The following is a 12,052-nucleotide window of genomic DNA, read 5'->3' as shown; positions in this document are numbered from 1 at the left end:
AAAGATATTTGGTCTAGCACACTGTTTTTGCCGAGTTGTGCGCTGCTAATTTCATATCCATGAAAATCTCTGCAAAGTGTATAAGGATCTACTTCATCTCATTGCAAACCAACAAGCACATTTTTATTTCAAATCTAATTTTATGTAGAGACAACTTGCCAACATTTGAAACCAGTTTTAGTAAAAAAATCTTGCAAAATTTTTACTATATGAAAAAAAAAAAAAAGATCCTAAATTTGCTATCCTCCATTTGAGAGAACTACTTTAAAAAGCAGGTTTGATTTACTTTTGAGTCAAATTATGAAATTGTCTTCCTAAAAGAATGAAGAGGTAGAAATTCATTGCTTACCTAAATGACTTTTTCTTTTTACTCTCATTAATCAGATAATTAGTGTATTTGGTTGAGAGTATATAAATTTATTGTGGCAGTTTTGTAAGAATAGGCTTCTTGGAATGAGATTTGTATTGATTGAAAAGCAATAAACTTGTCAGTAATATATTAGTAGCATGTGATCCACCTATTGGTTTGTATAGAAATATCAACTTCAACTTTTTAGATAAAATCAATTTGCTTTTCTTCATATTTTTATCAATTTTCTTTGCTGCACACCATTGTAATATATTTTTCATTCAAGAATGCTGGCATGAATAACTCCTATAAGATCAGAAATGTTAAGGGCATTTATTACTGTACATCAATTACAGAGGAAGCTATGTTTAGCTGAGGGTATAGAGAACCAAAACATGTCCGGATTTGTTGCCTAGACTTGCCAAGATTAAATTAATATTAGAAAGGTAAAGTTTTTTCACTGCACAAGTATTAGATTTTTTTTTTTTTTTTCACACTATGATGGCCATAAAAGTAGAACTAAATAAGACATGTGGGACTTGTATTTTATTGGTAGATGAGTGTCAAAGAAAACTTTTAATTGTGATACAACTGATTTTATATCGGTCATCATTCAGTCAGGAGTTCTGAACGCTTGGTAGAGCTATCCTTGACTGCTAGGTCGAGGACAAGGAACTTGATTAAGCGCGACCAACCTCCTAACGGTGGAACAAGTATTTGATGACTACAACAGATCTCAATGCCTGAGCCAGCAGATGAAGAAGAGGGTTATGCATGACGGACATGCTACAGAAGGTACTACTCAAAACTAAAACTGGGTCAGTGGCTGTCTGTTGCAGAGGAAGGTAATGAAACCAAATGTATGGGTCACTTTCTGACAAGTTGAGGTCCACCTCAAAGAAACCCACTCCATTGGTACTTTCTTCTGTATCAGTCAGTCAGCCAACTGTGGTATAAATAGTATCATTAATTATTTTAGTCTTTCACAAAATTGAATTATGTACTTTTTTTCACAAGGAATTTGTGTGTGTATATATATTATCCTTTCAAACTTTGAAAAAAGTAGGTTAATGTTTTTATTTATTTTACAGGCTGGTCAGGAGTCATTTCGGTCAATAACCCGATCCTACTACAGAGGTGCAGCTGGTGCTTTGTTGGTCTATGATATTACAAGGTGATTCAGATATTACCATATCATTTAAGTAGTCAGTCTTTCTTATAGAAACACAAATTTGAATATATTTTTCTGCTTTTGTATGAAGGATTTTATCAGTCTTTTTATCAGTTCCACAACTTTTTACTGTCTCTTGCTCTTGTAACTGTCTTGAGATTTTAAGAATGGATTTAAAAAAATCAATATCATTTAATATAAACCAATACTTCTTGTCAAACTTGACTATAAATGCCATTTTTGTCACAGATGTTCGCAGTAGTTTATTTGCAAGCAATTATTGGTTCATTCTAAAATAGTTCAATTGGATCATTGAAAAAGACAATATAAATTTTAAAATTATTTTACAAAAATAATTTTATTATCAAGTTACAGAGATGATCATTAGTCATATTAATTTACAGAAATGTTTTAAACATTATCTCATTTTATAGTTTCATGAATTAAAAATCTCTTTCAATTTATCTTGCAGGCGTGATACATTTAACCATCTGACAACATGGCTAGAAGATGCACGTCAACACTCAAATTCTAACATGGTTATTATGCTTATTGGAAATAAAAGGTAAAGGTTGATTAGTTTTTGCCTTGTGGATGAGTGTGTGTGTATCCTGTGTCTCCTGACCCCTTTGGCTTAATTTCTATGCACCTTCATCATTATCATCATTTAACGTCTGCTTTCCATGCTAGCATGGGTTGGACGATTTGACTGAGGACTGGTGAGCCAGATGGCTACACCAGGCTCCAATCTGATTTGGCAGAGTTTCTACGGCTGGATGCCCTTCCTAACGCCAACCACTCCAAGCGTGTAGTGGGTGCTTTTACGTGCCACCGGCATGAAGGCCAAGCCCTTCCAATTCCTGAATACTATCTTACCTCTCTCTGTCTCACCTGCACATATTCACTGTATCATGTAGTCTATATGATATGAGATAACACTGGAAATCTCTCTATTCAACCTCCACACCATCCTTTCTTTCATCTTTCCCCATCACAATACTTAACCCCTCTGTCTCTCTCCCCACCATCACTACATACTTTGGGAAATATGGATCTTTGTGTTGACCATCACTCCCTTTCTCACGTTATTTATGATTGAGGTTTCACTCTTTTCTAACTGTTTCTCATCTCTAATTTCCCATCAATCAATCCTCCTTTCACCTCCAAACAGCCATTACTGCCTCTCCCACTAACTCTAATATTACTCTTGTCTTCCTCCTAGCATTGCCTTTGCTGTTTCTCTTTCCTCTACTATCCTTTCACACTAATTAAATCTGTTTTTCCTGTCATACTTTATCTTCTTGCCATCTTACCCTAGGCTCAGCTGCTGTTATCACCATTGATATGCTAAAAAGTTGATTGAAAAAAAATGAAAGGAAGCATTGTAGTGATACAAAAAGTTAGTTTTCAGTTAAGAAAATATTTAGTTGCTGTTTTATTGATGAGATCATTGAGTGAGTCCTTGTCTATTTTCTATCACTCGTTTTCATCTCCAGTTGAAAATGCTTTACTTCACATTCCCATAACCCTAAGTCTGCAATCCCGATTAAGATGTTATTTTAATGATGCTGCACAGTAGTTGCTGAAATAGAGTAAGTAATTTAGAGCTTGTATTTTGCTGGTGGCATTGTTACACTTAAACCATTTTATTTGCTTGAAACTTTATTTATAACTTAAAAATGAACATAATTGTGTTAAGGTATGACACTCATTTACCTTACAACAGGTTTTATACCTAGCAAAGAAGTCATTATTAACAAGTATAAAAATATTTCTTCTGTTGATATGTTTAGTAATGAGACAATATGTAGGAAGGTCACCAGTGGGGGGGGGGTCACAGTTTAAGTGGATTAGTAGTCACCAATTTAATCGGTACCACTATGTGTATGACATGAATGTACAAATAAATATCTGAAGGCAATGTTGTAAATAGAATATAATACTGTATTCTTTAGTGTAAATCACGTGTTGCAGTAAAACCACTAAAGTTGGTTTGTAAAAGTTAAAAAGTGTGTAGTGCAATGGGAGAATACGAAATGTGTAGTGAGTCATGAATGAAATTCCCTAGACTTATGATGTATTTAAGTTGGTGCTTACAAGCCACTCAATGAAATCTGCTAAAAATGAAATGAACTATGTGATGTTGGTTATAAACTCTATAATAAATACATAGCTGAAAGATTGATGTAGCACTAGGACCATTAACTCTGTCCAATTAAGTTGGTGGTGAACATAAAACAGATGCCACATTCTAGAAAGTGATGTTGCTTTCTCGTTGTCAATGCTGCAACTGTTTTAGCTCCTTGAAAAAGTCATACAATGCTGCTGGGTGGAAGTTGCCACATGCATTCTTCCGCAGCCAGCTCCAATTGGATGAAATGGACGTAGTTCTTTCATGTCTCACTACATATGTAATAAGTTGTGACAGTAGCATGTGGGATTTGAATCTTTAGTACAGAAATGAATTTCAACAGCTGTAAATTACAAAGTACTAACCCAGATCATACTTTCTTCTTTTGGAAGGTTGCTTTCAAGTATCTAGTGGTGCCCCAGCCCCAACAGATTCCAGCTGCAATTAGTTATGAAATAATTTCTCATTATTTACTTAGTCTTACATGAAATTCATGTGAAACCATTCATCTCCAAATATTATTAAAGAATGCACGTGTTAGGTATTTTTGCCAACTCCTAAGTTAACTATTTGCTCAATGATTATTAATTAGTGTTTTAATTCAAACTCCAATAATTACTACAAGCTACATTTGTACAAATTTGTAAAATGACTTGTTTTCAAATTTGTCAATGCTTCAAAATATGATCCCCTGTTCCCCGAAAATCTCAATTTCTCTTTTGCTCCAGAATGTTAAGGCTTCTAATCTCGTGGTTAAAAGTCAGCAAATTTCTTTATAGTGACTTTTTTAACTGCCCAATCTTATAGTAAAGGCATGGTATAGATATTATTTTATTCGTTGTGTTAAATACATCATATAGTTGCTTTCTTTTGGACAAATCCCATTTTCTTCTCAATACAAAATAATCGTTTATAATGTATAGACTCCATATTCTAATTTCCATTAAAACATACTACCCACTATCACTATAGTATCTGTTATTCTTTCTTTAGATTTTAGCCATCCTAGTTTTACTCTTCACTTTTTTAGTATGTATTCTTAATTTTTATCTTTGGAAGCTCACATCAGATTAATGTATATTATATTTGATAATGTATTTCTAATGCTTGTAAAGTGTTTTTTTTTTTGTTTTTTTTTTTTTCATTGCATAATTTTAATTCTCAATTGGCTTTGCCTTTGTAGTGATTTAGAAGCCAGGAGAGATGTGAAAAAAGAAGAAGGTGAAGCATTTGCCAGGGAACATGGATTGATTTTCATGGAAACATCAGCCAAGACGGCTGCAAATGTGGAAGAGGTAATATCTTGATTTCACATGCTCTCATGTCATACAGAAAACGTGTAATTTTTTTTTTTTTTGATATCTCATTACAGAGATCAGTTTGACAGAATGAGTTTTTCTTTTTAGTCTGAATATTCTAGGAATTTATTTCAATATCTTTTTTTTTTTTTTTTTGAAACTATGCCAGTGATTGCATTTTTCTTATCGACATTTTGCATATTTTATCAGCATTGACATTTTAATGCTTATTTTTAGAATTTTAATTAATTGTTTATCTTTTCTAGGCTTTCATTAACACTGCAAAAGAAATATATCAAAAGATTCAAGATGGTGTTTTTGACATTAATAATGAGGTTTGTGGATCTATTTATTTGAGAGAAAATTCTTTCATTTTAGAATCTATTGTTTTAAAAACAATCTTCATTTTGTACTGTGAAGTGAATTGCGATCTTTATTTTGAATTGTAATAACCATTTAAATATGAATGCAATGTTTGCAAGATAGATTCTTTGCTGTACTTTGACTCAGACTGCAGGCAGTGTAGGGTTGCAAACTGTTGTGTATACTAGTTGCCTTATTTTCCAAGCTGGAAATTAAATTCACTAACCAATTAGCCTGGATTTGACATCTAAAAGAATCCAATTGTAAAAATACCTGCTCTAAGAACAAAGATACATTTGAGCCAGTGAGGTAGTCTCTAAATAATTGCTTGACTTGCTAGAGGTAACTACCAAATTTTCTGAAATCACACTACTATCTAAATTATACTGGACAAGCTTGTTATAGATATTTGAAACGATGTAATGTTAATTACTGAAAAACCTTTGGACATAGGTCTGCCCAATTGGAATTTGGACAATGATAAATTCTAAGGCACATAGGTATAAAATCTTCTGGCAAGGTAATATGGTGGGGGTGTAGGCATACTCCTTGCAGAGAAATGGGTAGCTAAAGTCATAGTGGTTGTCAGGGTATGTGATAGTGCTTAAGCTCAGGCTAGTCTTGCAGAATAGTGTAGCTACAATTATCTCTGCCTACGCCCCACAAGCGGACCTACAAAATGGTCAGAAGGGCCATTTTATGATACCCTTCTACAGGCTACTTCAAAGACGAGTGGCAATGACCTCATCTTTGTGGCTGGAGATTTTAATGGACATGTTGGGCGGCAATCCGGTATCTTCACTGGTGTACACGGAGGCCATGGTATTGGTTCCTGAAACGATGAGGGAACTAGGCTACTGGAGTTCTGTGATGCATGTAACCTTTTAATCTGCAACACTAACTTCAGGAAACCAGACAGCCACCTGATAACCTATCAATCAGGTGACTCTGCTAGCTAGATTGATTTCATCCTCACCAGACAGCGGGACGCAGGCTTACTCTTAAATACAAAGACCCTCCTGGGTGAAGAATGTACCCCCAAGCATAGGCTAGTCATTAGTGACTTTAGGCTCGAGGCCCAAAGGATACCAAGAAGCAGACCAATCCAGAAAGGAAGGATTTGTAAGTTAAAGAACCCTTCACATGGTCAGAGATTTAGGGACATCCTCATCAAGAAATTTGGTGAGAGGGAGGAGGAAATACAGACATCGGACATAGAAGGTAGCTGGAAATTCCTACGGGACAGCTTGCTGAGTGCCACAAACCAAGTCTGTGGATAGTGCAAAGTCCCTTCCAGACCTAGAGTTACGTGGTGGTGGAATAGTACCGTAGACAAAGCCATTAGAGCAAAGAAACAGGCCTGGAAGGGTGGGGATAGCAGGGAAGGCTGTGCAGAAGTTTGCCAATGTCCAGCGATGTGAGAACCAAAGAACTGAAGTATTTTGGATTGCAAGACAGTGTGTGAGAGAAAATTGTGATGTCACAGGAGAGAAATGTGTCCGCATGGATGATGGTGCACTTGCTTTTAATGATTCTGAAAAGAAAGAGACTTGGAGAAGCCATTATGAAAGACTGCTGAATGTGGAGAATGAATAGGAGGAGAGCCTGCCAAATGTCGACCCGGTAGAGGGACCAGCTATCTGAATAGACAGATCCCTGGTAGATAAAGCAATTAAGGGTATGAAGCCAGGAAAAGCCCTCGGCCCATCAGGAATCACTGCTGAGATGCTTAAAATATCTGGTGGTGTGGGCTATGGCCTAGTCACCCGCATTGTAAACCAGGTAGTTCATGATGGAGTCATACCCAATGACTGGCATAGCAGCACCATAGTCAACTGCTACAAGGCTAAAGGTGATGCTTTAGATAGATATAATTACAGGGGTATCAAACTACTGGATCAGGTGATGGTCATAGCCCATCTCATTAGGGAGAGAATCTGCTTAGATGAGATGCAGTTTGGTTTTGTGCCAGGTAAAAGCACCACTGATGCTATATTCCTTGTTCGACAACTGCAGGAGAAATACCTAGCTAAAGATAAACCCCTATACTTAGCTTTTGTGGACTTGGAGAAAGCCTTTGACAGGGTCCCCCTGATCCCTCATCTGGTGGGTGATGCAGAAACTGGGGATTGACAAACGGTTAATAAGGGTTGTACAGGCCCTATACAGAGAAGCTGTTAAGGTTAGGATTGGCAATGAGTATAGTGTAGAATTCTGGGTAGAAGTAGGGGTCCACCAAGGACCAACTCTCAGTCCCCTTTAATTCATCATAGTCCTCCAGGCAATAACAGAGGAATTCAAGACCGTTTGCCCCTGGGAGCTCCTCTATGCTGATGACCTGGCCCTCATAGCAGAACTAGAGAAGAAATTTCATGTCTGGAAGCAAGGTTTAAAGTCGAAGGGCCTTAGAGTTAATGTTGCAGAGACCAAAGTTCTAGTTAGTAGGAAGGTGAACACATCACATACCCCTTAAAGTAGGTGGCCCTGCTCGATCTGTAGAAAAGGTGTAGGTAGAAACTCCATAAGATGTACCCAGTGTAAGCTATGGAGACATAAGAGATGCAGCAACATCAAAGGAAGATGGCTTTCGTGTGCAGCAGATGCACAGGGGTAATAAACACCACAGATGCTCAGAAAATAGATTCCATCACACTCCAGTGGAAGAAACTAGTAGTTGATAGCTTCTCCTACCTAGGTGACCAAGTTAGTAGTGGGGGTGGATGCTCTGAGAGTGTTACCACTAGAATAAGAATAGCCTGGGCAAAGCTACTGGTGACAAAGGGCGTCTCGCTCAGTGAAAGGTTGATTGTATGATGCATGTATGCGAACTGCCATGCTTCATGGCAGTGAAACATGGGCCGTGACTGTGGAGGATATGCGTAGGCTTGAAAGAAACAAAGCTAGCATGATCCGCTGGATGTGTAAGCTCCCTGAGAGAAATGTTGGACATAAAAAGCATTGGATGTGATGTGCAAGAGAGACGTATGCGCTGGTATGATCATGTACTATGGATGGATGGAGAGCTGTGTGAAAATGTGCCACTCCCAAACAGTTGAAGGAATCTGGAGTAGAGGTAGACCCAGGAAGACATGGGATGAGGTAGTGAAGCATGACCTTCAAACGTTGGGCCTCACAGAGCAATGACGAAAGACCGAGACCTCTGGAGATATGCTGTGACTGCGAAGGTCTGGCAAATAAAGTGAGTTCACAGCTGTATTCTACACCAGTTTCGCATAACCAGCCCCAGCCCATTCAGGAGTACTTTGGATCGTAGGGTGACCTGCTGTGCTTGAGGAAATCTATTGAGTCAAGTATATCGTCAAAATGGAGATTGTAGTTGTGTTACCTGTGCAGTGGCACATAAAAAGCACCATCCGAACGTGGCCGGTGGCACGTAAAAAGCACCAACTGATTGTGGCCGTTGCCAGCCTCCTCTGGCCCCTGTGCCAATGGCACATAAAAAGCACCCACTACACTTACAGAGTGGTTGGTGTTAGAAAGGGCATCCAGCTGTAGAAACACTGCCAGATCAGACTGGAGCCTGGTACTGCCTCCTGGCTTCCCAGACTCCAGCCAACCATCCAGCTCATGCTAGCATGGAAAACGGACGTTAAACGATGATAATGATCTAAGATAAAATGTAAAAACACATATAATCTTCCTTTGATAAGAATTAATGTCCTTCACCACTGATATCAAATTATTTTATTAGATTTTTTTGGAATTGATATTCAAGTTCTACGAGTTTCAGATTTAAAAAAAATTTTTTTTCTTTCACAGGCAAATGGAATCAAGATTGGTCCACAACATTCCAATGCCAACACCAGCATGCCTTCTGCTGGTGGCGGAGGAACCAGTGGTAGTAACTGCTGTTGAACTTATAAAATTGGTTGGTGTCAATGAGCCGTTGGAAGCAGGATGCCAGAACTTGCTATTTGGCTGCTGACAAGCCACCAGCCAAGAGACAAAAGTATGCTAAGGGACAGTGTGACATCAACAACTACCACACTCTTCCAACTTTCTTAGTTTGTTCTGAATATAATTTCAGCCAAGTTCAGAAACCTTTTTAATATCCAAATTTTTATGCAAACTATGAGTAAATTGAACTATTTTACTTATTTTCTAAACACTCTAAACGTTTGCATTCCTGGAAGGTTTCTTGAATCAACCATTGGTTAGAGATAAACAATTGCACTTTCTTTAGTATTTATACATACATATAACTTCAAAAATACACCAATCCACACAACACACACACACACACACACACACAAACATTGTTACTATTTTACAATGGACTGTATACACACATACAAATACACACACCACACACATTTAGTTCTATTCTAAAGGGTATGTCTGTTCATGTTAATGTCAATTTTGGATGCATATATTCTGTGCGTATGTTCATCCATGTAAAATTATGAGTATATAAATCATGATGGTAAAAGGAAAAAAGCTTGTCTTATAGATAGTTTGCTGTTTTCATTTTTAATAAATTGTCCTCTGTAAACTGTTCCTCTATCTCAAAAATATAAATCTCAAGCTCATATTCTCATTCTTAGAAGTGCAGACAGTCAAAATTAATTCAATAAGTATATATCAATATCATTTAGCTGGAAATCCGACATCTTCCATTTTTTTGTTTTTAACATTTGTTTCATTTCAATGTGACTTCCAAACTACTCTTCTTATTTGCTTTGCTTTGCTCCTTTTTATATTTACTTGAATATAGTGACACATCCAACTATCATTCAAGATTTACTACCAAATTAATCAGCTTAAGTTAAATTTTGAAAAACTAATTAAAATAACAAATTCCTGCTACATTCCAAACTTTTTTCCCTCAAGTCACTTTGTAGTCTAAATAATAAAAAGGATGTTTACAGAAGTCTGGTTTGCTTTCCATCATTGTTAGATTTAGCTGGTTGAGTTAAAAACTTGGACATGATAAAAACTAGCTTGTAGCATGCAAGAAGATTATTACTTGCTTTTATTTTAAAGTGTTCTCAATAATGAATTAAGAACTAAGCTATTTCAGTTTCATAGTGTTATTGATAACGTCTTTTAGATCTGTTGCAAAAGTTGAGATATATGTTCCAACCCATGCAAGAGTGGACATTGCAAACGAAATTAATTTGCATTTATGAATATATTTGACACACCTGCTTTCTTAAAAAATCATTGCTTTCCTTTTTTCCATCCTATCAAGATTTTCATATCAAAGTTGGAAGTGAAAAAGAAATAGCAGTCATTAAGTTTAATAATTTTCTTAGTTTCACACTTTTGAATTAACTCTGAAAATTAATCTTTTTAAAGATTGCCTATATGTTAAACTTTCAAAATAAATTTGAAGTGTTTGATTTCTCACATGCATTGCTCAGCATTTAAATTTATCAACTCTATTGGAAGAATCAGGATTCACTTTATCCCAAAATCTTTATTTTTACATGCAATGGAGCTTTTATTTAAAATATTAAATTGTAACATGATAGAGGTTGTAATTCATGGATGTATAAAAGTATAGGCATGGCTGTGACTAAAACTTCTGAAGGCAGTGGCCCAGCATGACTGCATTCCATTGCCCTGAAAATCAGTAAAAAAAATACAGGCTGGAATGAGTATTTCAAGGGTTTATAGAAAAGCTTAGTATACTTTTCCTCTATTTTAATATACAATTTAAAGTTATTTGTATGAATAAAATGTATGCCCATTGTAAATTGTTTAAAAAATGGAGGCCGACACAATATATCAATGTTCTAGAATGAGAATATGTAGATACTACTAAGACTGACACTAGATTTATCTCGTGAAGGAAAAAAAAAACTATGAAGACAATATACAATTCATTTTTTAATTTTATTTTTCAGTCTTCTATATAGCTGCATATCCAAACAATTTTCTTGTCCAGCTAACATTTACCTGTTAAAGAGAAAATAATTTTAAATATTTAGTTTCACATTTTGGTTTGTCCAGATCTTATAACAGTAAAGCTGACTTGTTTTGATTTACAAATACATGGTAATTATTTGATAAATTAATGTAATACAATAGTAAACCTAATTAGTTCAATAAGAGTATAAAGACATTTGACAGCAACACTAATTCACTAATAGCCATAGTTCTGTTGCTCTGTTTTATAGAATCTCATTCTAAATTTCCCAGCTTTACTTTGAAATTTAATGGTAAAATTGAAATCAAGTTTTTTTTTTAAGAAACTACTATTAGAACTCTTGTTTTATTACCTCAATACTTGCTATTGCTTGAGCTGTTTTTACAAAAATGATAAGTTGTAACAAATCAAATGTAAATCTAATTACCATCAACATGAGGAAATAGCATTTAAAAACCTCTTCAATATTTATATAGGCAACTGAGAAACAATTAAATGGTCTCTGTGTTGCTGTATAGCAATGAAAAATGGAGATGTGCCTCTTAAATAGTAATTCTCCAAAAACATTTAATTTTCACAACTTATGAAATCAATTTTGTCTTGACTCTTTGAGATTAAAGCCAGTTGGATAAAATTTAAACTGTCAAAAGCTTACCTGAATAATAAATATAATTTACTTTTATTCCAAGTTGTGTTCCTAGAAATTGCTGCCAACCAGCATCTAGAGGTCTGTGATTTGTTTATTAAAGGTGAAATATAAGATATTGAACTTACTACTACAGCCACTGTGCAAAGAACATAATTCTACATAGCTGATTAAAAAGTTTTTTTCTAGATTGGTGTTCCA

The 12,052-nt window shown here is 35.7% G+C and overlaps 1 protein-coding gene across 1 annotated transcript in view; it reads left to right on the top strand.

Annotated features, from left to right (window-relative positions):
- LOC106881148 (ras-related protein Rab-2) overlaps positions 1 to 11,887 on the top strand; it is a 32,616-nt gene extending 20,729 nt beyond the window's left edge. Inside the window, exons 4-8 of the mRNA XM_014931431.2 lie at positions 1,441 to 1,523; positions 1,993 to 2,085; positions 4,835 to 4,946; positions 5,216 to 5,284; positions 9,093 to 11,887. Of these exons, the coding sequence (XP_014786917.1) occupies positions 1,441 to 1,523; positions 1,993 to 2,085; positions 4,835 to 4,946; positions 5,216 to 5,284; positions 9,093 to 9,188 (453 nt within the window). The 3' untranslated portion in view covers positions 9,189 to 11,887. The remainder of the gene's footprint in view (positions 1 to 1,440; positions 1,524 to 1,992; positions 2,086 to 4,834; positions 4,947 to 5,215; positions 5,285 to 9,092) is intronic.
- The last annotated feature ends 165 nt before the right edge of the window (positions 11,888 to 12,052 follow it).

This window comes from Octopus bimaculoides, chromosome 4 (genome assembly GCF_001194135.2).
Source record: "Octopus bimaculoides isolate UCB-OBI-ISO-001 chromosome 4, ASM119413v2, whole genome shotgun sequence".
Taxonomy (NCBI): domain Eukaryota; kingdom Metazoa; phylum Mollusca; class Cephalopoda; order Octopoda; family Octopodidae; genus Octopus; species Octopus bimaculoides.
The sequence above is the reverse complement of the archived record's forward strand: the minus strand, read 5'-3'. Positions and strand labels throughout refer to the sequence as shown.